The sequence below is a fragment of the Leptidea sinapis genome, chromosome 18 (genome assembly GCF_905404315.1).
Source record: "Leptidea sinapis chromosome 18, ilLepSina1.1, whole genome shotgun sequence".
Taxonomy (NCBI): domain Eukaryota; kingdom Metazoa; phylum Arthropoda; class Insecta; order Lepidoptera; family Pieridae; genus Leptidea; species Leptidea sinapis.
Window position 1 is genome coordinate 1,075,680 of NC_066282.1, and position 27,642 is coordinate 1,103,321.

The 27,642-nt window shown below is 38.0% G+C and overlaps 3 protein-coding genes across 3 annotated transcripts; 2 read left to right on the forward strand and 1 right to left on the reverse strand.

Moving 5' to 3' along the window:
- Positions 1-942: 942 nt before the first annotated feature.
- Positions 943-3,935, forward strand: LOC126969646 (enoyl-CoA hydratase domain-containing protein 2, mitochondrial). The gene is made up of 3 exons (XM_050815214.1): positions 943-1,379; positions 2,101-2,436; positions 3,416-3,935. Exons 1-3 carry the CDS (start codon positions 1,100-1,102, stop codon positions 3,679-3,681), a joined length of 882 nt encoding a protein of 293 aa, XP_050671171.1. The 5' UTR covers positions 943-1,099; the 3' UTR covers positions 3,682-3,935.
- Positions 3,850-5,033, reverse strand: LOC126969649 (phosphomannomutase). The gene has a single exon (XM_050815216.1). The coding sequence runs from the start codon at positions 4,672-4,674 to the stop codon at positions 3,919-3,921; it is 756 nt and encodes a 251-aa protein (XP_050671173.1). The 5' UTR covers positions 4,675-5,033; the 3' UTR covers positions 3,850-3,918.
- Positions 4,931-27,348, forward strand: LOC126969631 (N-sulphoglucosamine sulphohydrolase). Its single transcript, XM_050815190.1, has 11 exons — positions 4,931-5,151; positions 12,006-12,135; positions 12,221-12,357; positions 13,746-13,902; positions 14,511-14,685; positions 14,798-14,861; positions 19,703-19,878; positions 22,508-22,643; positions 23,387-23,559; positions 24,434-24,563; positions 26,393-27,348. The coding sequence occupies exons 1-11, from the start codon at positions 5,055-5,057 to the stop codon at positions 26,536-26,538; spliced, it is 1,521 nt and encodes a 506-aa protein (XP_050671147.1). The 5' UTR covers positions 4,931-5,054; the 3' UTR covers positions 26,539-27,348.
- The last annotated feature ends 294 nt before the right edge of the window (positions 27,349-27,642 follow it).

Genomic DNA, 27,642 nt, shown 5'->3' on the forward strand with positions numbered 1-27,642 from the left:
TACATTCGCATTGTTAGGCAGGTCAAAGGTAACACCAACTTTAAAAGCATTAACGGACCTCAGGTGCAACACACCCGATACGCAATGCCTCCTGATTCCATTTGACAGACCCAACCTGTCCTTGTCTGATATTTTGACTTCACCCTGCTTGCGATTGAGAAATACAATAAATTCCTTCTTATTTGAATTTTCGTCGTATAACCTATAATAATTTGTCGCTCTATAAGGGGTATACTTCTCTTTATCCTTTCTTCTTACAATGAGACGTTCAGTCACCTCCACGTCAGATACCGAGGATTCGGATAGGGGAAGTTCGTCTGCTGGTTCTGCGTCGCTCTGGCCGTTCTTCGGCCTTTTACCTGTACGCTTCCCCATGGCGATGGGGAAGCGCACTTAACAATTTATATATACAAAAATCGAATATTTATAAACCAGGATAAACAATTTACAAGTATGAAAAATATATGCACTATGAACAATAATTTAAACAATTTTTTTTTGTATAAGCGCGCCTTCCTTCGTTCACTCGTTCCCGCCAAAAAACAGAAGAGCATAAATTGTAGTATGTACCTACTAATGTAGAAGAATGAAGTAATCAAAGAGAATTTAAACACTACGTTCAGAAGTAATGTAATACTTTAGCGCCGTGAACGTAGTGATTATATTCTCTTTGCCCGATTAGCAGAGCTTTAGTTCAAACAATAGGTACAAAAAAAGGTTTTGTAGGTTGGTAGGTATTCTATTTAGTTTTTGAATATAAAGTTTCCAAAAAGGAGTGAAATTAAAAAATAAAAGTGGCAACACTCCTGGCTGACACAATACAAATCAGTCAGGCCTGTGGACTTGCATACCGTGCCACAATATAAATAAAAAAAAAAACCACATCAGTCAATCTGTCAACGTAGTGTATAGATTCTCTTTGCAATCTGTTAACATCAAAGAGTATAATAATATCTTTCAAATCGTCTTGTGATTGTGTTTATTTTATTTTAGTCATTTTCATTGAATTTGCAAGTGTGAATTAACGTACATAAAAACAGGTTACCGTTACTTAGGACTTAGGTTACTTCCAGGGAGCTAATATTATCATATAACTAACATGTTTGTAAGAGTAAATAGATTTATGGGGAGATCTCACTATTTCAAATTATTATCAACTCAAGTCCAAAGTGCAGAGGGAGCTAATCCGGTTGTACTTCAAAAGCTGACTGGTGAAGAAAAGGGCATTGCATTGTACGGTCTCAATAGCGCAAAAACTAAAAATGTACTTGGACATGATCTAATACAGTCAATGAGAGAGGTTAACAGGATTTTAAAGGAAGATACCAGAATTTCGGTTATCATCATTCACAGTCTTGTTCCAGGAATATTTTGTGCTGGTGAGGAACTGTTGTTTTTATCTGTATAGATATAATTATGTCTAAATACAAACTTAACACCAATAAAGCTGTTTTGTCACAACTGTAACCTCCGGTCTGTGGTAGATCATACATGTATAGTGGCTGGCCTAATGAACTACCCTGTGGTACGGCTTATACCCCTGCCAGTATATATTGGAAGTTTGATGTAAAATTATAAAATTTTTCTGGCATAGTTTGTTTAATAGTCCTGTCTCTAGGTGTCACTAGTTTCTGAGGTGAATACAGATCAAGTGTACATTTTACATCTGCATTGGTGGTTTCTGGTTCAGGTCTTATTTTATCAGAAAGAGTGAGAGAGAAAGCAAGACATTCACTGGTGGTGTTCCTAACAATTAAGTCCCATGTGGAAATTTTGAAAATCTTGTAAAACATATTTAACCAACATTCTGAGTGGCATTGCAATTATTATGCTGATAACTTTAGAGATATAAGATAACAAGTGTCTCTAGCCCAGTAATTTCACCAGCTACTCAGTCCTTAAAACCAAAACACAATTAATACTTGCATTTTATTGCTTGGCGGAAGAAAAAGGTGTCACTGTGGTGGCCTCCTAGCATTTTCACATCATCACCGGCATCTTGTTTATGAACTCTACCATGGGTATAACTTTATAATTAATAATCTGTAGTGGTGGTTTACTAAACTAATATGCATTACTAATTACACTTGTATTTTACAGGAGCAAATTTAAAAGAGAGATTTCAAATGAATGATGAAGAAGTAGCTTCATTTGTACGTGAATTGAGACAGACTCTGATAGAGGTAGAAGATTTACCCATGCCAACAATAGCAGCCATTGATGGTTTTGCTCTTGGTGGTGGTTTAGAATTTGCTCTAGCTTGTGATATAAGAGTAGCAGCTGAATCAGCCAAGTTAGGTCTAGTTGAAACTAGCAGGGGCATTTTACCTGGCGCTGGTGGAACTCAAAGGCTGCCTCGAGTTATTCACCACAACATTGCTAAGGAGTTAATATTTACATCTAGAATCATTAGTGGGAAAGAAGCTAAAGAATTAGGTATATAATCTATACATTTATAAATAATTTGTCCTATATACAGACACAAAAGATAAGTCATAAAATTTTTTGAAGCTTGAATTTGTTGAGCCAATTGTTTGCCAATAAAACAACTATAAGCACTTCAGAACAATTGTTATCTTATCTAAAAACATATAATTAGAGAGAATTTATATATTTAGAGATAACATCTTTTAAATTATTCACTAATTTATGGAGCTGACTATGAGCAATTCCTTGTTTCTTAGCTATGATAAAGATATATTTATTATGAAAATATATTATACTAGCAGAACCAACAAATGTTCTGTTCATAATAAAAAAACTCTTGCAAGTGGAAAAAATCTTCTTATCTGAACTCTACTCAGCAAAAGAAATATCTACAATACCAACCAAATAATAAACCAACTTTCAAGTCTCTATGCCTTATGGTTCCAGAGATATTGTGATACATAAGGGAAAATCATATTATATAAATAGGTTTTTCAAATGTATACTTAGAATGAACAGTTATATTTTTCCCCTAAGAATCTAACAAAGCTCTCTTCTTAATGTTGGTATGCCCTCATAGCAAGACACCTATGTCATAGAGCTATGAAAATAACATAAATAAACAACAAAAATCTGGCCACAGCAGTGTTGCTAATGTTAGTATATTCTCATAATCTATATAATGGTGTATGTATCAGAACTTATTTTACCTGCTTGTGTTAATTTACCACAAAAACAACCTGACCTTTTTCAGGGGTTTCAGGCAAAATTCCTAAATGGCTGAATAACACATATAGCTGCTATAATGATGTAGCTCATTTCCCAAAATGAATAAGCATTCTATAGCAAAACAATCTAAACTTATGAAATTGTAAATAAATCAGTGATCAGAGTACCACGGTAACAAAACACTTTATAAATAAGCTGCACCATTTTATAAAACTTTATTTAGTTATGTGAAATATTCATTGAATCTTTTTTTATTCAGGAGTGGTGAACCATGCAGTTCCACAAAATAGTAGTAACAATGCGGCATATGAGAAAGCGCTTGGTTTAGCTCGTGAAATCAATTTAAATGCACCAATAGCATTGAGGTGTGCAAAGCAAGCTATCAATGAGGGTGTACAGCTGAGCATCAAAGAGGGCTATGAGGTGGAACAAAAATGTTATGAACTCAACATTCCTACTAAAGACAGGATTGAAGGAATGGTGTCATTTATTGAGAAGAGGAAACCAAAGTACATGGGACATTGAAATTTTGTTAAGTGTTAAAATGATAAGGAGACTGTGTTACTTTGTTTTTTTAATATAATTTTAACTGATAATATTAAGAAAAATGATAATGTTGAAGTTATCTCTTATCTAGTTGTGTATATAATCTCTGTTGAAACTTGTTGATTATTGTATAAGAAAAAACATGAAGCATTTATAAATAATATATTTTTATACACATTATGTACATTGTACTTTAATCAAATATATTTTATGATATTATATATTTATGTTAAGTATTTGTCTTAATTGATTGTGTGTATCCTCTGCCGAGATTACTTTGTGACTGATTGTTCTCTCGTCATTGTATATCTCATAGTCATTGCCACCTGGCATTGTTTTATCTCCAAAGAAATGTATCTCATCAAAGTTCTCATTGGCAACATGCTGCAGACAGTATGTTTTGTCCCATCCTTCAGGAAATACATCAACACTTATTTGCCCGCCAAGAGCAAATTTTAATTTGGTTTCACTAAATTTTGCTTGCAATGCTTCCACAAATTTTGCTCTAATTTTATGCTCCATATCAAATTTGCTGAACTCATCTCTCTCTGCCTGACTACAAGAGCGACCTACAGGGCACATATTTATCATACTTGACCGAAATTCGATGAAATTGCCTCTCTTAGCCGGCAATTCAAGTTGAGACATATAACCCAGGGAGAAATTGATCACACTTTGTAGAGTTTTCTCTCCAATGAAATTTAATATGCTTTCGGAGCTTTTTAGTTCTCCATTGCTGTAGTGCACCACACCATTCTCACAGAACACGTAATCAAATTGGTTGGTAACATGTTCACCACCCATTTGTTCTACGATTTTTGGGTAATCAGAGCCACTTACCAACCCTATAAATACACGAGGTTTCACTTTATTTAAAAGGAACTCTTTAAGATCATTAGAAATCACTTGCCGTGGTTTCGTAAGTGTACCATCAACATCGAACAGAAATAAAATATTTTTTCGTCCTATCATTATTAACACTATTTATTATTAAATCAAAATATTTTTATTAGATCTAGTAAATAAACGCCTACCGGCACCCAAGTCCTAACCTTAATCTTTATTCTCACTTCTCTGTAATGATTATAATATTATCTATGAGCCTTATCAACAAACGACACCGGACACGACCTTTAAATTTTAAAATGCAAATAGTCCGGCCGACCGGCAAAACTAATGACACGTCAACAACTCAACACTCAGTGAAACGTCATTAACAGCTGTTTTGCACAGTACACTGAACACTGAGGTCAGTTGAGGTTCATGTCACTATTTGCACAGAAACAATGTTTAAACAAGTTTAATAACTTTTCTTTAATAATTGTATTTTTGTTAGGTTAGTAAGTGATAAGATGACGAAAGTATCAGATACTATTTACGTGCTTCTTATCAGTTGCCTTATCACAGAAACTGTATGTAATACTACCCGAAATGTGCTCATATTATTGGGTAAGTACTAAGTACTAGCGCTAATTGTTACAGTATGTACGCTTATTTTTAGTAAATCGAAAAATGTAATAAAAGTAAGAACCAATCGTATGTCTAATTAGTGCTATGGGAAGTTCCAGACCGTTTTCTTATTTTTTATCGCTACATTTTATGGTATCTACCTACGATCAGTGCGCATCAAAATGATAAACTCAGCAGCGGCAGTCAAAATTTTAAGAGATATGTTCAGGAATATTCCCTATAATAAAGCAAAAAAAAAATTATATACAGGATGCTATTTTGAGATGGGCGGTGATGGCCAAGTCGGTACCCACGAGACTTAGAGAAAAGTCCTTAGTCACCATGCCCTCGATCTATTTATTTATTTATTTATTTCATATACAATACAGTACAATAGTTTTAAATAAAATCTAATAGTGACAATAAGCCAATTAAAGGTCCTCACGGATAGCGACATATTAGTTTATAATAGTTTCGAACACTTCAGTTAATACTGTGAACGATAGTGATAGATATACTTATATAATAAATTACATACTTATACTTATGCTCTAACAATTCAATGAAAGAATTCGTTACTCAACATGTGTCTAGCCGATGCTACGCTTGTGCAGAATAGGTCTAAGCCTACTCGCTTATCGAGTTTATTAAAGTTACTGCTCACTCGCCACAAGTAGGAATTTTGCCTGTATTTGGTTTTAACTAATGGTGTATGTATAAGAGGATTGAAACGCAAAAGGCTAACAGGGGTATTAAATTTTATCAAATTTAATAATTCGGGACAGTCAATTAAATTGGAAGTAATTTTCAAGAGGAAAGATATATCTGCTATTTCTCTTCTCATGGAGAGAGGGAGTATGTGAAATCATGAGTCGAAAACATAAATACTTAATAAATTTTAATTGTATCCTCTCAATTCGTCTAATGTATGTGTCGTATTGTGGGTTCCACACCTGGGAAGCATATTCATGTATACTGCGTACGAATGTGCAGTAATTTTTTTTAAATGTTTTGATGTTTTTGAATGAAGCACATGTGCGTTGCATAAATCCCAGGGCGCTTGAAGCTTTCTTGACTATATGTTCAATATGATCATCAAATAACAGTTTAGAGTCATATAAAACTCCAAGATCACGCACAACAGTGTTTTTTGTTAGTGTTTGACTTTTTAATTTATAATCCGATGGTATAATGTTATATTTACGTGTAAAAGTCACTACAGAGCATTTGGAGGGATTGAGATCAAGCTTATAGGTTTAGCAATAGTTGTCCAGTCGGTCTAGGTCAGCTTGAAGGTTCTCAACATCACTAAGAGTCGCAATGGTATTAAATATCTTCATATCATCAGCAAAACAGAGCAAGCGAGTGTTATGAAAGCAGGTGGAAATATCATTTATAAAGATGGTGAATAATAAAGGACCAAGTAACGAACCTTGCGGAACCCCACTGGGAATGGTTACCCAGCTCGAGATATAGTTGCTGATTACCACAGCTTGTGACCTTCTGTCAATATAAGATGAAAACCACCGATGCAAGTCCCCGACAATACCGAAAAGTTGAATTTTAGATAAAAGCGTCTTATGGTCTATACGGTCAAAGGCTTTGCTATAATCGGTATATACTACATCTACCTGGCTACCATTGTCCATGGCTTCAGTCAGAAATTCACTGAGCAAGATAAGATTGGATACAGTAGATCTCCCTTTGAGGAATCCATGTTGAGATGGGTGGAAGGAGTTCTTTAATGAGTCGTAAACCTGGGTGTGTATTATCTTCTCAAAGACTTTGGCTATTAGGCATAGCTTAGATATAGGTCTGTAGTTTAATACATCCGTTTTAGAACCTTTTTTGTGTATTGGTGTAATATAAGCTGATTTCCAAATTTGAGGAAACGTACATTCAGTAAGAGATTTTCTATACAAGAGTGCGATGGGAATTGCAATAGTTTTAGCACAATTTTTTAAAAATATCGGACTGATATGGTCTGGTCCGGCTGATTTAGTTGGGTCAAGTTTTGATAGTAGTTGAGCTACTAGATCTGTGTCTATGTGGATTTGAGAAATACAACTTGAGTGAGAACGAGTCAGTGTCGCTAGGGGTGAGGAATGTTGAGTGAAAATAATTGCTAAATGACTTACAAATATTGTCGCCTGTGTCAGCAGCACTTCCAAGATAGTGCACTGAGCTGGGAATGCTGTTAGATTTGGTTCGTGATTTTACGTAAGACCAAAAATGCTTAGGATCCTTTTCGATAGAACTTTCTACATTTGCTATATAGTTCTCATAACAACGTTTTTCGAGTGATTTGGTTCTGTCGCGCAACAAAAAGTAAGTCAATTGGTCAGATTTATTGTTGTACGTTTTATATTTTTTTAGATATTTGTGTTTTTCTTTTAGCGACTTAATCAGTGCAGGCGTATACCATTTAGGATAGGCTTCTCGCATTATACGTTTGGTCGGTATGTATTTTTCAAATAATTTATCAAGGATTTTATAAAATAATGTAACAGCTTTATCTACGCTATGTAAGGAAAATTTGCTATGCCAGTCAGTTTCTAATAATTCCGAATTATTGGCATTATAATCTCCCTTATTGAACAGATAAGTTGATCGAGCTAGAGGTATTAATAGCGGAGTATCCATAAACTCCACCTTTATTACAATTGGCTTGTGATAAGGATCAATTTTTGAAAGGGCGTCGTCACATTCAAACACATGCACAACGTCATTACATAAAACAAGATCAAGAATCCTTCCTTGATGATTAACAACCCAGTTGAATTGCTGCAAATCTAAAAGAGTAAGGTCATCAATGAAGTCTTTGTGTTCGTCGGTAGTTACATTATAGGGCATCATGTATTGAGAGTCATTACAGCGGGACCACATAATTGAACTGAGATTAAAATCGCCAACTATCAAGTACTTATCATTTGGGTTCATTAAAATTATTTCATTAATTTTTGATAAGAAATTTTGTAGCTGATCTGAAAATGATAAGCCACATTTCTGTTTACATAAATATATGGCACACAAATTGATTTTAATACAATTTTTAGAATGGCTTTGTTTTAGTGTTATTGTGACCCATAAGTCTTCAGCCGTAGAATGAAATTTGGACTGTGTCATAGTGGTAATGTCCCTACGTACAGCTATAAGGACACCACCCCCCATAGCTTCCTGGGTTAAATCATAATCCCTATCTCGCCGCCATACGATATACCTGTCGTCAAATAACTCTGAACTAAGAATACTATCTACCAACCACGTTTCCGTTAATATAATAATATCATACGAATTGAGACAGAGATTTCGATAAAAGGTTGTTGTTTTCGTGCGTAATCCCCGAGTATTTTAATAGTAGATATTAATTTTGCCCGTGTTATCCATTTTTAAAGCTATAGTATAGAACAAGAAAAGTAACAGTGTATAATAGAGCGCTTGTAAACATTATGAAGTTTGCGTTTCGAAAAAATAAGTATAAAATTAATAGAAGAAGATCTAAAAGAAACGATTAACTGCATATTTGTTTTTTTTTTAATTTTTTGAACATTTGACAGAAATCGACCCGGCATAAACTTAGTAACCCGCAGCACGAATTATGAGGTTAAAAAATAATGTAATTGATAGAGCTTTAGTCGACGATTATAATGCTACCACTCACGATTACAATGTAATGCACCATTCCAGACAAAAAAGCATTATATCCTAATCTCAAATTATGAAAATTTTAAGGGTTGGGACATTTTTATAGGGAGGAAAGAAAGGGAAACGCCTAGAATTCGTTTCTGGCATTCCGCTGCCGCGGCCCGCTACGCTCGGCTCGTACGATTCTATCGTGCTGTTCTAACATAACCTAACCTATTTTTATAAATTATAGTTGATAAGAGCTTTAGTCCACGATTATAGTGCCACTAATCTTATTAATGCAAAGTTTTCAAGAAAATAACGAAAAAAAGTTACAACCTCTAATCGGATAAAACACAGAGCACAGGAACATTCATGCAACTACGATAGAAACGGAATAAAGTATAAACAGTATAGGAAAACGGAATAGACAATAGGTATAAGAAATATAATTATTGCTTTTTTACTGGCTTTATAACTCTGGGTTCGAGCCTTTTTAGTCTAAAAATTATAATTGATGAAGCGGTCTAGTCTACCCCAGACTATTTTTTACGTTTTATTTTTTTTCATTTATAATTGACAGTTATTATCAAGTTTTTAGCCTCCCGACGCGCTTTTAGCGCTCATCTATAGTTTTATTTTCGTGATTTACCCGTCTCAACTTAGATTTTTTTTTCGTTATTTCTTGAAAACGGTGCATTACCTTGTATAAAGAGTGGTATCATTATAATCGTGAATTAAAGCTTTATCAACTACAATATTTTTTACTTCTTATTCGTGCTACAGAATAATAAGTCCAACCCATCGACCCGAATCATTATTCATAAAAATTACATTCTGTACCTATTATTGAAACAATGGACTCTGTTGCTGACAAAGGATCAATCGTTACAAAGATGTGTATTACTAAAAATTCAAGGAAATAGAAAATTTTTACAAATTTAAAAAGCTGATGAAAAGCTTCAACTGTCGCAAAGATCTAATAACCTGCTATTTTGGCGCGCTTGGTACACACAATATAATAGTTCATAGAATTTACAAACGAACAAACAGGTTTGGCTGAAAATTGACATTTTTCACAGGAACTATTTGAATTTTCCAGAAATGATTGCACTTAAAAGAAAATTATCTGCTCATTATAAAATTAGCATCAAAGATACTGATGTATGCAATACATAAAATTGTAAAGCGATAAAGATTATTAGAGATAATTGACACTTATCTAAATCGTAAAATGCAATGCTGAAGCTCCACCAGGTATCCCGAGCTGGCGAATTATGATCAACTGCATTACTTTGGAGAAAAGGTGTGTAAGTGCAATGGGGCGGTACTTGGCAGACATGATAGTACTTACATTTTTTTGGGTTTTGGTGCACTCAACCTGTTCGAAATAGGATTCAAAGTCACTTATTGAACGTCAATAACTACGACATAAATCTGGAATTGCGTTTGATCAGAAGAAGTAAGTAAGAACTGGAGTCAATTCTGGAGCACGATCGGTGGAATAAAGCATAATGAATGTCCAAGGTGTAGTCTTTAGGAGTGCGGCTGCCGCTATGCCGGAATATTAACTCTGGAGTACCAGATGAACAAGGTACAGTAGTACCTTGTTCATTAAGAGTCGAGTTGGACGCGAACACAGAGCCATAGGATTTTTTAACACTTATTGAATTTCAAAATCTATCACCGATCCGAAATTATATGACTTAGACCTGAGAAGAACTGGCGAACTCCATTCCCAAGGTACCATGAAGTGGTACATCATTAAGAATAGAAGTATGTTACAGTTGACTTTTATAAATTCTTTTGAATTTCGTAATATATTTGTTTTGTACATTCTCTGAGTTAAAGCATATACCTACACCGCCCAACAAAAGACTTAGGTGCTAACACGACGTAACATTAAGTTGTTAAAGTTATGATTATTAGTTTCTAGAAAATTCCCTCTGCGCTTATCTAGGACAATTTATAGAGACATGATCATGACATTATCAAGAATATTAAAAGGTTAATATTTTATTTCTTAATTTTTTTCCCTAATGATTCTTCATACTTAGGTTAGCGCGAATCTCTTCTTAAAACAATACTATAAAATAAAATAACTAAAAAAAATGTCTAATCTTTTTAACCTGTATGCATGCCCTCATAACGTGTAACATTGCAGAACTAAGTCAATGTCTTATCGTGCCATATTGCGCGTTCGAAGACACTGCACTAAGGGCCCAAGAAGAAAATATTCTTCGGTATCGGTCCGTTGTAGTGTGATCAGTGACGGATTAACCCTTAACCAAATTAAGCATTTGCCTAGGGCATCAAGTCTGAGGGGGCACCAGAAGAAGAACAAAAAAGTCCGTCCTTAGGGCATCATGTCTCACTCTCACGTCACCAAAAACCACACCAAAAAAGTTTCTGGGACTAATTTGAAAATTCGCGCGTTGAAAGTTGACAGACTCTTTATGACTCTAGGTCGGACACCTAGAGTCATAACCCCGCTCCACATTAGGGAAACCACAGTCTTTTCCCTAATGTGGAAACAGCCCTGAGTATATTTTTATCGCTTATGATAACAAATTGCTCAGTGGAACGTTCTTCTCAAAATTAAAAATATAAAAAAAATTAAAAAGGATAAAGATGATATAAGAAAGGCTCGATAATTTATCGATATTTTACATAGCGTCCGATATGTTAAAAACGTTGGATGTTAATACTATCTTGCGTGAATTCAATGTTAGGAAAAGCTGCAAGGTACATTTCGATAAAAAATAAATTATGCTTTGGTTTTTATTGTTGTCGCACCTACTCCACTTCTAAAGTGCGTTACATCTCATCATCTTATTTTACAAAAAACTAATGTTTGTAGGCGGTAAAGGTTAAAAGACCGATTCTAGTTGAGATACGGATAGTGGGGCCCACAGGCATGGATTGCTTAGGGCATCAAGTTATCTTAATTCGTCACTGGGTGTGATGTCGCACCGAGTGCATTCGCACCCTATTCATTAATAGAAATAGTGAACATTGGTAGAATTTTACAAAGTGTTACAATTAAAGCAGTAAAGAGTTTTATGATACCTAAGTATCTCAATAGGTCTTCTAGTTCATACCATGCAAGACAACTTACTTGTTACATGTGTTTTGGCCAAATAGGAATTGTATGAATAAAAGTAAAGCTATGTGATTTAAATACTTTATCAATATACAAGGCAAAGCTTACATAATTCCTTTTTTCCTAGCTGACGACGGCGGGTTCGAGCTGGGAGTGTATGGCAATAAGATTTGCCAGACACCGAACATCGACGCGCTCGCTCGTCGCAGTGTGATTTTCAACAACGCTTTCACTTCTGTCAGCAGTTGTTCACCCAGGTTTGGACCCCATACCATACTGCGTGTCTGCCTGAGCAGATTGTGAATTGATTGTTCACTTAAGTCTACCTTGTTATTTACATAGTCGCGCCGCGCTGCTAACGGGCAGGCCAAGCCACCAGAATGGCATGTATGGTCTGCATCACGGCGTCCATCACTTCAACTCCTTCGACAATATCACCAGCTTACCAAATATATTGCGGGAACATGGAGTATATACAGGTGAGTCCATCTTGTTATAACCCTTTCAAGGGTAAGGCTAAGAAAACCACACTCAGCACACATGTAACTAACTTCACAATCACTGTATACATATCTGTAACACTCACCCACACACTTCACCCAAAACTAAACACATAATATAATAATAATAATGTATACATCTTAAATCACATGTCCTGTACAATTTTTTAATGTACATACATACATACATATAATCACGCCTCTTTCCCGTAGGGGTAGGCAGAGACCACTTCTTTTCACTTGCTACGATCCTTACATACTTGTTTCGCTTCGTCCACTTTCATTATTCCTTTCATACATGCTCTTCGGTTTAGGGTACTCTTGACCTGGCCTTTTTCCAAGACGTCCCTGATTTGATCTTGAAACGTCCGCTTAGGTCTTCCCCTTCTAACACTCTCATTCACACTGGCCTTACACACTTTCTTCGTCAATCGTTCTTCATTCAATTTCTCGACATGTCCAAATCATCTCAGCATGCCTTTCTCAATTTTTGTCACAACATCTTCTTTCATACCACAACGTTTTCTTATCTCACTATTTCTTATCCTGTCACTAATTTTAACTCCTATCATACTTCTCAACGCTCTCATCTCAACTGCATTTATTCTGCTTTTATGTTTCTTCTGCCATACCCAACTTTCACTTCCGTACTTGAGTGTTGAAACCAACACCCCCTCATGCACAGCCAAACGAGCCTTATTAGACACCTTCTGCCTGTTCATAGAGGAGTGCAAAGCTCCATTCACCATGTTTCCTGCATTCACCCTTCTTTCAATATCACTCTCATACTTTCCATCTATTGTAAACTTAGAACCCAGATACACAAACTCATTCACCTTTATTTTTAATGTCTTGTTATCAATTACCATACTCTGTTTACTATTTAGATCTTTGCGCATGGAACATCATTCCTTATTGTATTCGGAGAAGGTCATTGTTAGCTGCGCTGCTGTTTATACTTTTGCAGCTATCGTCATTTTAACTTGTTTGTATTAGCTTTGTTAAATTGTCCCAAATAAAATTGTTATATATTTATAAGACTCACAAAATAATAGGTATGACACAATATTCTAGCTCTACGTTTCTTAAAATTATTGTATTTTGTTTTCGATACAGAACAGCTTGAACATACCTAGTATAAGTCTTGCCATAAATATTACTTTACCTTATTTTTTTTATGGTAGAAACTTGTCTGGTTGCCTTGCACAAAGTAGTGGTAGAGAGTATTTGGTCATTTTCAAATCACTTAACCGACGGTACCTGCTATCGAAAACCATAAAAAATAAATATTCGTGTAATGGTGAAATTTACAATAAAATTATTTTTGGTAATTTGTAATTAAATCGGCGGTATCAATATCTATTCAGGTATAATAGGAAAAAAGCACGTGGGCCCCGATGACGTGTACAAATTTGATTACGAGCAGACAGAAGAGAACAACCATATCAACCAGGTCGGTCGTAACATCACACATATCAAGCTGCTCACCAGGCAGTTCCTGCGTGACGCTAAAAAAAGCAGCAAGTAAGTTATACGTAGTAGAAGTACCCATATTTACATGATAGTATCTACCAATCTATTATTGAATATAATAATTACTATCCGTGACCACATAAATAAACACAAAAATCTAGGGCTGATGCTTCGCATCCGGGTGGCACTGATGCAATTCCTTCCTGCCACGTATTACAACAATCTGTTTTCGTTTGTCGAATTCTAATGTACCTACCTATAGGTATATGTTTTTTTCAACGGTCTTACGTTGAACAAAATCGTTTGGAAAATCAACATCACACATAACCTTTGAATCTGCAAAGAGATACCAAAGAGTGATGTTGACGGATCACCAAATCTTAATAGGTTAACTTAGAACTACAGGCTCAAAAATATTGGCCGTCGTAAAAATATAGATCGTGCAGTTCCAGATTATAACAGGATCGGAGTTTCGTTACTTTTAGTGTTTTCTTAAACCGACCGACGAACCTTTTCTGTTACCTGCAACCGGTAACTTTTCTGGTACTACTGAGCTTGGTATGAATATGTCTATGCCCTGTAGAGTCACTTCGATTGGTCTGACCACTAAAATTTGTTTAGTTAGATCGCAAAAGCACAAATCTAATAAATATTTGCAGCGGCTTCTTCTTGTACGTGGGGTTCCATGATCCTCACCGATGCGGTCACAACGAGCCGCAATATGGTGCATTCTGCGAGCGCTTCGGATCTGGTGAGCCAGGTATGGGCCGCATCCCGGACTGGCAGCCCTGGTACTATCAGTGGGACGAGGTGCAGATGCCCTATCATGTGCAGGTATCTATACTTCTGACGTCCATTTAAATATTTAAAATTTCTTTGATTCATATAAATTTATGCATTTTTTTATTGATATGTCCCATCCTGATTTACAATGAGACTGATGCAGGACACAGAGGCTGCAAGGAGAGATATCGCGGCGCAGTACACCACCATGTCCCGCCTGGATCAAGGTACCTACTTATTATGCTTAACTAATAAAACACAAGTACATCGAAATCTAATAAACTTTGTTCAATTAGGCTTAAAGTAAGCGCTTTTAAATCTTCCTGCTTCATTGTTGCCAGCAGAAACAAGTTAGGTACAACCCTTAACATCAAGTTTAAACATTTCAGAGTTGTTCGTAATGCGTGGCGATTGTTTAATCTAATATTTTCACACTGCAGCTAAATCACATATAATCATGACATTCATACTAGCAGGAGTTATGATTGCTCATGAGTTGTAGGCAAATGTACTGTAGAAATGAGAGTTTTTCAAATTATAATCCGCGATATCCGTCTTAACCGTCTTAACAGGCCTGATTGTATATTATATAATACTAGCTGACCCGGCAAACATTGTTTTGCCATATAAAGTATTTGTAGTGTTCGACCGCTTTTTCTCAGACTTATTTTTAAAATCAGACTATCACGAAAAAGTCTTTTCAAAAGTTTTTGTCAGACGCGCTATTTACCCCGGCCGGCCAGAACCGCAGCAAACGCTACCTCCCGCAATTATTAAATCTGTAATATCTTCGAAAATATTCATTTAAATCATATGCTGTAAAGGGCCATATAGCTATATATTAAATCAACAATGTATTTAAGGTATTTAATTAGATAAGGATTAATGCTGTATTGGTTAAAATCGCTTCGAAAATAAGCCATTATTTGTCGTAAAAAGTAAATGACAAAAAAATGTTATTGTGGGATATCCATAAGAGATAGACACATACCACAGCGGAGTTTTCTGTAGACCTTTTCAATGTGTACAATACTTAGTTCATTATTTTGATAAATCTCTTTTTTTTTTTGTTTTTATGGAATAGGAGGACAAACGAGCGTACGGGTCGCCTGGTGTTAAGTGATTACCGTCGCCCACATTCTCTTGCAACACCAGAGGAATCACAAGAGCGTTGCCGGCCTTTAAGGAAGGTGTACGCGCTTTTTTTGAAGGTACCCATGTCGTATTGTCCCGGAAACACCGCACAAGGAAGCTCATTCCATAGCTTTGTAGTACGAGGGAGAAAGCTCCTTGAAAACCGCACTGTAGAGGACCGCCACACATCCAGATGGTGGGGATGAAATCCTAACTTGTGGCGTGTCGTGCGAAGGTGGGATTCGGCGGCAGGAATCAGGTTAAACAGCTCTTCGGAACACTCCCCGTGATAAATGCGGTAGAAGACACACAATGAAGCGACGTCTCTACGCAACGCCAAGAGATCCAGCCGTTCACAGAGCACTGAGTCCCCGACAATTCGAGCTGCTCTACGTTGCACGCGGTCAAATGGATCGAGCAGATACTGGGGTGCGCCAGACCAGAGATGACAGCAATACTCCATGTGTGGCCGGACCTGCGCTTTGTAGAGCGCTAAAATGTGGGCCGGCTTGAAGTATTGCCGTGCTCTATTGATGACGCCCAGCTTCTTCGAAGCCAATTTGGCTTTGCCCTCCAGATGGCCACGGAATTGGCAATCGCTCGAGATTTCGAGACCCAGTAATCCGATACTAGGCGCGGCTTTAAGAGAAGTGTTCTTGAAGAGCGGTGATACGATAAATGGGGTTTTTTTAGTGGTAAACGCACAAACTTGAGTCTTCTGGGGGTTAAATTGGACAAGGTTCAATTTACACCAGTCCGCGACCTTCTCGAGAGAGGACTCGATAGAAGACACAAGTTTCTCCCGGCACTGGTCGACGATTTCCCGAGAGAGACCTGCATGGCCCGTGTATACGGCATCACCAGTGCTGTCGTCCGCATAGCAATGTATGTTGGAGGTGTCCAACATATCATTGATATGCAGAAGAAACAGCGTAGGAGATAGCACACAGCCTTGGGGCACTCCAGCATTCACGGGCTTCGGGTTCGAGCAATATCCGTCGACAACGACCTGTATGCTACGCCCAGTGAGGAAGCTGGAGGTCCACTTGCACAAGCTCTCGGGAAGCCCAAATGATGGAAGTTTTGAGAGGAGCGCCTTGTGCCATACACGATCAAAGGCCTTCGCTATGTCCAGGCTAACTGCCAGGCCTTCCCCCTTGCTTTCAATAGCCGCCGCCCATCTATGTGTTAGGTATACCAGAAGATCACCTGCCGACCGTCCATGGCGAAAGCCGTACTGTCGGTCGTTGATCAACTGGTGACCCTCTAGGTATACTAAAAGCTGGCGGCTAATTATGCTCTCCATGATTTTAGAGAGCAGGGAGGTGATAGCAATAGGCCTGTAGTTCGCCGGATCCGAATTGTCTCCTTTTTTTGGATCGGATGGACAAGGGCTGACTTCCATGAGTCAGGGACTACGCCTTTGGAATAAGAGTGCCGGAATAAACGCGTTAGCACCGGCGTCAACTCAGGGGCACACGTTCTAAGCACGATTGGAGAAATGCCATCCGGCCCGCTCGACTTCCTGACGTCCAACGAAAACAGAGCTCGCCTAACAGTTTTCTGTCTGAACTGTACTTCAGGCATAGAGCTCTGACACCGCGGGATGGTTGGCGGTGTATTTCCGTTGTCGTCAAGAGTCGATTTGGAGGCGAAAAGAGCGCATAGGTGCTCGGCTTTCTCTTTTGCCGTATGGGCCAGGGTGTCATTCCTCATGTGCAACGGCGGCATGGACGGCTGGTTGAAGTTACCAAGAGCAGCTTTCGACAACGACCAGAACTTGCGTGTTCCGGTCGGGTAACTGGAAAGCTGCTCGCCGATTTTGACGACGTGCTTAGACTTCGCACGGGCGATTTGCCGCTTAAAAAATCTGAAGGCACGGTTATATTTCCTCTTAAGAACTTTGCAGTTCGGATCCTTTGTGCTCAGCGCCGCAACCCAAGTTCGATACGCCTGTTTTTTGCAGTCAGATGCTGCTTTAACTGACGCATCGAACCAGGGCTGTGAACTGCTACCGATCGTTACTACAGAGCTTGGTATAAAAATATCCATGCCCTGCAGTATCACATCGGCTACTGCAACGGCGCAGGCACTAGGATCATCCGAAGGGAAACAAACCTTGCCCCAAGGGTAGGATGCAAAAAAGGAACGCATCCTATCCCAATCTGCTGACTTGTAGTGCCAAACGCGGCGGGTCGCTGGTGGTCTGCGACGTTGGCGTCGGATAGGCACTACACTCCTGACCAGGCAATGGTCGGACGTTCCGAGAGGGGCGTCGACAAAGACCTGGTAACCATCGGGATGTGTAGTCAGCAGAAGATCTAATAAGGACGGCATGTGGCTATCCACATCCGGGAGCCGCGTTGGCTACTCAACCAATTGGGACAGACCATACGCCAATGCAAAATTATGCACAGATCGCCCTGCGTAGTCTGTGGTATGTGATCCAAGCCATTCGGCATTGTGCCCGTTGAAATCACCCAAGACTACGATTTCAGCGGAGGGTCTGTGCAAGCACGTCGTCAATTGCCGCTTGAACGCAGCCCATGAGATGATCGGTTTCTGCGTTACCACTATGGGACCTGTAGACACACGCATAGATACGGACGCGGTCCTCTAAATCTACGCGGAGCCAGAGAGTAGACAGGTCCCTACCCTCAAAATTGCCGAGACGGCGACAGCAGATATCCTCCCTAACGTACACACATACCCCGGCATGAGGCAAAAAATTGTGCTCAATTTTGTACCCGGGGTACGTTAAATATGAGGTATCGCTAGGTCGAGATATCTGCGTCTCCGTAAGGAAACACAAGGCCGACTGCGCCGTCTCAAGGTGGTGGTCACGGTGTTTAAATTGGAGTGAATTCCCCTGATATTGCAAAAGTCCACGTTGAGCGTGGAGCGGGGTGCCGTGGTGTTTCTGCCTCGTTTGTCCTCGGTCATGCGCGGTTCTGTGCCCACCCCAGAATACGAAGGGCAGCCCGAGCGAGAGTGCTCGGGGAGGGATTCTCCGGTATTCTCTGCTAGAGCCGGTACCCTCCTGGGGTAATATCATTGTACGGAGCGCTGTCATATTTTTGTTGGGGGGGGGTTAAGGGATGGCAACCGGTCCTCGACACTAACCTATGCGGAATGAAACATAGCGGCACTAGGCCGCTACTTCACGCCGGTATACTGTGCGAGTGTGGTAATTAACCCGGACGAGTCTGGCCCGATTGTGCTGACGTCATAAGACGGCAGCGTGACTCTCCCACTTCTAAAAAGCCCTTAGTCGCCTCTTACGACACCCATGGGCCTGGGACTCCCCTATTCTTTTTACGCCCCGGGGAAAGTACAGGGCAAATCTCGTAGGGTTTAGCCTGCGTTTGCAATGTAAGCGGAAAAATGTAATTATTTACGACATTACATTAGAAACCTCAAAAATAAGAGTATTTCTCCACTATTTAATGGATGTTATTATACATATAAATCTATTAAAAAAACCGCATCAACATCCGTTGCGTAGTTGTAAAGATTTAAGCATACATAGGGATTTAAGCATGCATAGATATAGGGACAGAGAATGCAACTTTGTTTTATACTATGTAGTGATATGTATGGGTAAGTGTTATTAGCATTAGTTGTTAACCTTTGTGGTTTTTTTTAGATGCTAATTTGACCTAGTTTTATATCGGTATATGTAATATTATAAATAAAAAAGAAGTCACATTGAAAAGGTTGAGCAAAAGATATCAGATTATTATAATTGTTTTCCTTTATTTAGGCGCCGTAGCTAGCGAAGTTACTGACTTAACATCTTATGTGTCGAACTGACTGAATGGGCACAGAGCAGGCATTTCAGTATAAATGAATCACTTTGTAAAGGTTTGGTGAACGGAACGGAAGGATCAGGTGAACGTCTGTCTCGTATATAACAGTTGTCATCGTGTTACAGGTGTCGGCTTGGTGCTGCAGGAGCTGGCGGCGGCCGGGCACGCCCATGACACTCTGGTGCTGTACTCGTCCGACAACGGCGTGCCGTTCCCCGCGGGCCGCACCAACCTCTACGACCCCGGCGTGAGGGAGCCGCTGCTCGTGAGCTCCCCGGAGCCCCGCGCCCGCCGCAACCAGGTCTTAAGTTCCATCAATCTTGTTATAAATTCCCTATAAATATAATGCTATAAACTATTAACGACCGGGGACGCCTTCTCAATTAGAAAGGACAGAGCGCTCGCGATCTAGGAATAATTTCTGACGAGAGTTTGAGATTCGAAAAATATGTGAATAAAACTACTAGATAACTGCTACTGTCGACCTAAAACACTTTATCGTATTAGAAATTACATCAATAGGTACTTTGAGACTGCCTAGGCGATTCACTTATCTAGTCGAAACTGAATTTCGGAGACTTGGTGTCTGGGGATCGATTACCTGGTCGCTCTAGGAAGGCAATACAACGTGTACAAGACGCGTGTTACTGCTGGGACATACCTGCCTGATCCTTTATAACTCTGTTTTTGAACGATACCGGTATCGTTCAAACACAGAGACTCCGGAGTTCTTAACACAAGATGCCACGGAAAAGTCCACTTTGCAGTTATGCTATTCGGTGTACTAATGGCCAAAACACCATACTACCTCTACAGTAAATTGTATTGGCTAGGGGATTTCAATGCCACGTATTTTACAAGATTCTCGCAATATGGACTGGCTGTCTTAAAACACCATAGTGCGGCATTTAGAGGAAGTTTCATCTTCCACCTCCTTCGTGAATTACAAACCGTCGAAAATGTAAGTCACGATTGTTGGAACGTCTAAAAACAATATCAACTTTGGTAGCATTGGTGGTGAAAATATAGGTGTAGTCCAGTATTATAGATATAAGTACGTTTGATGCTATATGTTTCTATTAATACTACTTTTTATTTTAATACATCTATATATTTTACTATCGATCATTACATGAGATAAGTATATATATTATTATGAATTATTTATTATACCTATACTAGCGGACCCGACAGACGTTGTCCTGTCTTAAATTTGAAAATATTAAACTATTTGGAATAAGTCTTATATTGAGTCCTCTCTCCTTGGCCCAATTTCACCCGCAGACTCAAGTTTTACACTAAAAGAAAACTCATTTGTCGAATCACTGCTCTTCGATAAACCTTACTTAAAGCCTCGCCTAGTATCGCAATACTGGGTTCCGATATCTAGATCGATTGCCAATTCCGCCCACATCTGGAAACAGCAAAAATTGGCTTCGAAGAAGCTGGACGTCATAAATAAAGCATGGCAATACTTCAAGCCAGCTCAAATTCTAGCGCTCTACAAAGCGCAGCTCCGACCACATATGGAGTACTTATTGCTGTCATCTCTGGTCTGGCGCAGTCCAGTATCAGCTCCAACCATTTGACCGCGTGCAACGCAGAGCTGCTCTAATTATCGGGGACCCAGTGCTCTGTGAACGGCTCGATTACTTGGCGTTGCGTAGAGACTGAGAGAGAAACACACAATGAAGCGATTCATTGTGTGTTTTTTATCGCGTTTATCACGGGGAGTGTTCCGAAAAGCTGTTTCATCTGATACCTGCCGACGAATTTCACCTTCGCGGCATGGTGATCCTCCACAGTGGAATTTTCAAGGAACTTTCTTACACATACCACAAAGCTGTGGATTGAGCTTCCTTGTGCGATGTTTCCTGCAGGAAACGTATGGTGCACCATAGGTCATGGATATCTTCAAAAAAAGAGCGTACACCTTTATTCAAGGCCGGCAATGCTCCTGTGTTTCCTCTGGTGCTGCAAGAGAATGAATGGCGGCTGCGTTGACTTAACATCAGGTTTGATTAAATGTGTCACAGATAATCCTGGGTCGGTTACCCATTTCCTGCACTGCACAGGAACTCTCCACTAATAAATCAATTACCTACTATTTAAATACGTTCTTTTTCGGTTTCTTTTGTAGTTTTAATATTTTTCTATTAAATGTATCCTGCGAGTGTTTTGTGAAATAAATGATTTTCTTTCTAACTAGGATCGTATTACCCAATATACTTAAATCAAGTGAAATATTATAAATGTCGTAGCTATTCTCAATTTCATTAGATTACGCATAAAAATTTTATTTTTTAGATAGATAATCACGATTCTTTCAGGCCTTCGCTATAAGACAGCTGATTATCTCACATATCTTTTTATGCAATCGATTCTCATTGGTTCATACATAACACACATAACACATTTTTCCAGTGGGAGGCTCCTTTGCACAGGAAGCCGGCTAGATTATGGGTACCATAACGGCGCCTGTTTCTGCCGTGAAGCAGTATTGTGTAAAGATTACTGTGTTTCGGTCTGAAGGGCGCCGTAGCTAGTGAAACTACTGGGCAAATGAGACTTAACATCTTATGTCTCAAGGTGACGAGCGCAATTGTAGTGCCGCTCAGAATTTTTGGGTTTTTCAAGAATCCTGACCGGCACTGCATGGGTTGGGCGTATCAATTACCATAAGCTGAAGGTCCTGCTCTTCTCGTTCCGTATTTTCATAAAAAAAACATAAATTCAGACCGTTAATGCTGCTGTGATTGCTTTGGTGCTGCAGAGTGTGTGGGGTTCTTGCGTTTAACAAAATGAGGGCTATTAAGGATATATAAAGTTTGATATTCTTTGTAGTATTATTTTGATGCATCTACCAAATATTTTAATATAATCTAGTTAACTTTGTGTTTCGGATTGCAGCAATTTCGATTGATTTTTAGGTTTCGTACGCGATGATAAGTCTGTTGGACATATTCCCTACAGTTCTGGACTGGTTTCACATCGGCACGGAGCAGCAGACAGCCAATGAAATCTGGCAGGACGGTCCTAAGAGTCTGCTCCCCATTTTGGAGAAAGGTACCTTCAATAATGTTATTATGTTGGTATATATATCCTCAATAAGCGACCCAGTAACTATAATTATTATTATGAGAAATATCTATTTTAGATCTATATATATCTAGATATCTAATTATAGATTACAAGCTGACTCGACAGACGTTGTTCTTGTACATAATAAATAAAATACTGTTTTTGCCAAATATTTCATAATGTCAAGAATTATTTCGTAACATATGCTCCATGTTTTTATAATGAAATTGTTTCGCAGCAGAACTGTCAAACCGTGCGTCAATAAATTCACTCATAGAAAATATGTCCATAAAAACAAATATTGGAAATAAAAATAATTATGGGGCCCAAATCGAAATATAAAGTATCCTATCTCTCAAGTTGGACTAAACTCCATGAAGTTAATTTATATATATTAAGACTAATTTAATTATCAAAGGTTTATAAATGCTTTATAAGAGCATAAATAAACGTCTCATTTGTGTTACCTAGTAATTACTACTACTTACTTATTCTTATGTTATTATTATATTAAGTAGATACTTATCGATTCAAAAAATATACACCAATATTGTACATTTCAAGAAACAAAGACTTATAAGAAGATAAAAGTAAAGGGAAGTCCGACTTGTCTGAGTAGTTTATTATATTATGTAATACATATGGAGGAGAGGCTGACATTAAATTGATCAATTTGCTAAAACTATGAATGTTGTAGAAGATATAATATGTAGCGCGGTCTGGTTCAGAGCCGGCGCCGGCTGCCGACGACGCGGTGTTCGGCTCCCAGACGCACCACGAGGTCACCATGTACTACCCCATGCGGGCCGTGCGTACGCGCCGCTACAAGCTGATACATAACCTCAACTTCGCCATGCCCTTCCCCATCGACCAGGACCTCTACGTCTCGCCGACGTTCCAGGTGAAGTCTTGTTACCTAGGTACTATATTAGAAGTATTGTTTATGTTCAGGTAGTTGTATCGTCATAGAAATTTAACGAACACTTAACACAACACATACCTACTTTAGTGAAATTTCTACCAAAGCTTATTTTACAATTTTAGAAAACTTACACTCTAAAATAACAAAATAATGATAAAATTTCCTCAAACTATACTTACTAAACCTAGTTAGATAGGTAGGTACCTACCTATTCATCTAATTATTAAATACATTTTTCACAGATAAATAAATGTTATTGTGCAAGTCGATGGAAATTAGTTCTACAAGTTATATTTCGAATGGTGTTATACTCAAGGTCATATAGGTCAAGGTCATATTTTTAGCATGTTCTAATAAAACAACTGTTCTGACTATGCTGAATGTATTTCGAATACGTTGACTCGTATTTGAGAGCTGACGGTACGCCAAGCTACTGCAGCCATTCTCCACAGTTCACAGATAGCTACAGATAATACGTAAGAAAGGTCTGCAGTACTCATGCAAATAATATTAGGTACATGTAGATATGTAATACATAGGTACATCTTGAAAAGGTAAAAATGAAATTGTTTACATAATAAGTAGGTGAGATTATTTGCACCAGATTGTAAATAACGTTTGAATATTTTTTGAATTACTTCAACACGGTTAATGTACCCGTGATTGTTATGGGTAAAGTAACCACAGTAACATTGTCTAACATAATTGTAATAGTCTTATAAACTAATGTAAGTATTTTGTTTTAAACTAAACATAATTTGTCCGACAAGCTGTTACAAGTTTGAGTACTTATTATATATAAGTTTGTATATAGTTAATAGTTTGTTGTTTAAATGATTGGTATGTTGGGCAGGACATCCTGAACCGAACACGCGCTAATCAGCCGCTACCCTGGTATAAGACCCTCAAGCAGTACTACTACCGTCCGCAGTGGGAGCTCTACGACTTGAAACAAGACCCTGAAGAGCTGAACAATTTGCATGGTACGGCTGCTGCTTCAATATGTCCCCGCGGGCTGGCCTTCCAAATATTAAATATGCTAAAACCTCAAGTTGCCTATACGGTGGAATACCGCAGTAGTTAGCCTGATATATTATTATAAGTTTGATCAAGTAGACCGTCTAATAGTGTTGAGGAAGCTTTACTTTCACAGCCATAAAGTCAACCTTCTTAGGTTATTTACATTGTACCTTGACAATTTATCGTCGTAAATATCATCCTATTTATTATATATCATAATAATCGTGCTTTCATGCTAGGAGCTCTGGGGTACCTACCCTAAGTCTATATTGGGTCCTTTTCGATACATTTCTTTATTTAAGGTATTAAACAAACGTTTTAAACATAGTCAAATCTGACACACTTAAAATATACAGATGTATATAATAATAGTTTGCTTTATACCATTATAGTACCTTAGATATAATATCACTCGCTACAGACAAATGGAAGTAACATTCACAAGAAAGTGCAACCAGATCACATAGACATATTAAGCATTGTTTACTAGTGGAAAGCTCCTTTGCACAGGATGCCGGCTAGATTATGGGTACCACAACGGCGCCTATTTCTGCCGTGAAGCAGTAATGTGTAAGAATTATTATGTTTAGGCCTGAAGGGCCCCGTAGCTAGTGAAATTACTGGACAAATGAGACTGAACATCTCACGTCTCAAGGTAACGAGCGCAATTGCAATGCCGTTCAGAATTTTTTGGGTTTTTCAAGAATTGCCATTGCCATGGCAGGGCGTATTAATGACCATCAGCAGAACGTCCTGCTCGTTTCATTGTACCATAAGGACAATTAATATAATTTCATAAAAAAAAAACTGTAAGTATTCAAATTCAATCATGTTTCACGTAACACATGACGTAATCTTGGACTCATAGCTATTAGTTAAATAACATGTGATAGCTGCTATTATGTAGGTCTAGGAACAAAGAACTTCTCCGAGCAATTGTGAGGATCCATTTAGAATACCCATCACCAAATTGGAACCCAGTATTTACGATAAATTTCGTGCAGTGCTGAATCCATCAGCGAAAGTACACAAAAATGTTTCACATTCGACTCACCTCTTTTCTCAAATTAATTTCCTGTTCTACGATTTACTTCGAGAATATCTCACATATTTGCCTAACCAGCATGTCTCCCTATGAAAACTATTGATTTTTAAATTTGATCTCTAAACTCTTGACTCTTCCCCCAAGTGCAAGCAATAAGTTAGCAGCCAACAAATTTTTATCGCAATCGGATGAATGATATGGCAGCGCTTATGAACAAACAAAAATAAATTTGAATGTTATTTGGATTCGCTATTTTTACTTAAAATCCCAGAAATACTACTATCCTTCGAGATATGACCTCGCACGTTAAACATTTGTTCAAATCTCATTCTTAGTTTAATACAACAATATCTGGACCACCGAGCCTTGCTCGGATTTTTAAGAATTACAAAAATTTTACAAAAAAGAAAACTAATAGGACATCTGGATCGGAACCGCGGTCTTCTGCTTTCCAGATCACCCAATGTGCCATTTGAGCTATTTTATTATAGTCATGTATATAGTGGCGAAATTTACATTTGTATTCTAATGTTATTGTAGCTGTTGCTCATTAAAACTCGGATAAAACATTTTTTTTAAATTGAAACCTAGCTAGATCGATTCATCACTCCCGATCCTCTCTATAATAAATTTTATGAAAATCGTTGGAGCCGTTTCCGAGATTCAGATTTTACAAGAGTTGTTTTAAAGATATAAGATTAAAGGTACTTTTTTACGAATGAGTACTCATCAGTTATATCGTGACAGGCAAGGAGGCTGTGTCTGGTGTGGAGAAGCAGCTCCGCTCTCGCCTGGGGGCGTGGCAGCGTGCGTCACTCGACCCCTGGCGCTGCGCCCCCGCCGCCGTGCTGGAGCGGGGCGAGTGTCGCGCGCTTGACAACATAGCGAGCTAAACATATAGCTACTTTCTTACCTTCCGAAGTGGGCGCTGTTATTACATACTATCTCACCACGGCATCACAATAAAACAATGTATGCAGGAATTTCGATGTAAATTCACTTGAACCTTCTGTGAATTGTACTTTCCTTGAAAATAAAAGGCGCAATATTTTTTTGCGGATGACACTTCACTCATATTATATTAAACGCTCAATGCTCTCCTGAGCACAAAGTGTGACTTGTTTGCGGATGAATGGACGGGAATAATGTCAGAATGTACTGTGAGCGAGATGAATGTCTGAGTTAAAAAAATTTTTGTTTAATTTATGTAATTGGTGTAAACCGTATTAATTAATCAAATAAATAAATTAAAGTGAAAAGAAACCAATTTTAAATGTTTTATCAGACACTGTACTGGCTCAGCGACAATAATCTAATGTTACCTACCCATAAATCAAGAAAACTAAACAAGTAGGTACCTAAACAGATGTGGCTCGCCTAGTTTATTTACTAAAAGTAACCATGTAAAACTAAGTCTAACTATATAACTGAGATATTGCACTTATTAAATAAACACTGCAATATTTCTCATTTAGTAATGGAACCTACCTACAATTCATGTTTTAGAAAAATATGTTAATACGTTGAGCACTGTTAGAATTAGACCTGAAACAAGGATGCAGCTCTGAATAGCTTAAAGATTTAGGTTATAATGATGATCATAATATTAATATACTGGATTTAATAAGTCTAATATTTACTATTTGTAATACCTAAGTTTAGTTTATGTATATTTTAGAAATAAATAACAACACATTATTAAATTCTTTTCATTTATTGTTCAGTTAAATGCCTGGCTACAATACAATACTCACTAACAATAATAAACAAACATAATATTATATTGTTTGATTTGTAATGCTTAGACTTAAGAGTATACTTATGCCATAATGCTAATGAGATCCATCAAAGTAAATTCTTAAAAATATAATAAATTAAACATAACAAAATAATTGGCTTTTAACAACATAGCTATTAAAAATAATAACAATATATAAATTAATCAACAGTCTTTCTTTTTGAGAATTACAAAAAAGTGCCTGGTTCAGATCCCCAAC

Coding starts and splice junctions, on each gene's coding strand:
- LOC126969649 (XM_050815216.1), bottom strand. CDS start 4,674: ATGATAGGACGAAAAAATATTTTATTTCTGTTCGATGTTGATGGTACA.
- LOC126969646 (XM_050815214.1), top strand. CDS start 1,100: ATGTTTGTAAGAGTAAATAGATTTATGGGGAGATCTCACTATTTCAAA. Junction 1,380..2,100: donor TCCAGGAATATTTTGTGCTG/GTGAGGAACTGT, acceptor TGTATTTTACAG/GAGCAAATTTAAAAGAGAGA. Junction 2,437..3,415: donor GAAAGAAGCTAAAGAATTAG/GTATATAATCTA, acceptor TTTTTTATTCAG/GAGTGGTGAACCATGCAGTT.
- LOC126969631 (XM_050815190.1), top strand. CDS start 5,055: ATGACGAAAGTATCAGATACTATTTACGTGCTTCTTATCAGTTGCCTT. Junction 22,644..23,386: donor GCTCCCCATTTTGGAGAAAG/GTACCTTCAATA, acceptor GGTCTGGTTCAG/AGCCGGCGCCGGCTGCCGAC. Junction 24,564..26,392: donor AGAGCTGAACAATTTGCATG/GTACGGCTGCTG, acceptor ATATCGTGACAG/GCAAGGAGGCTGTGTCTGGT.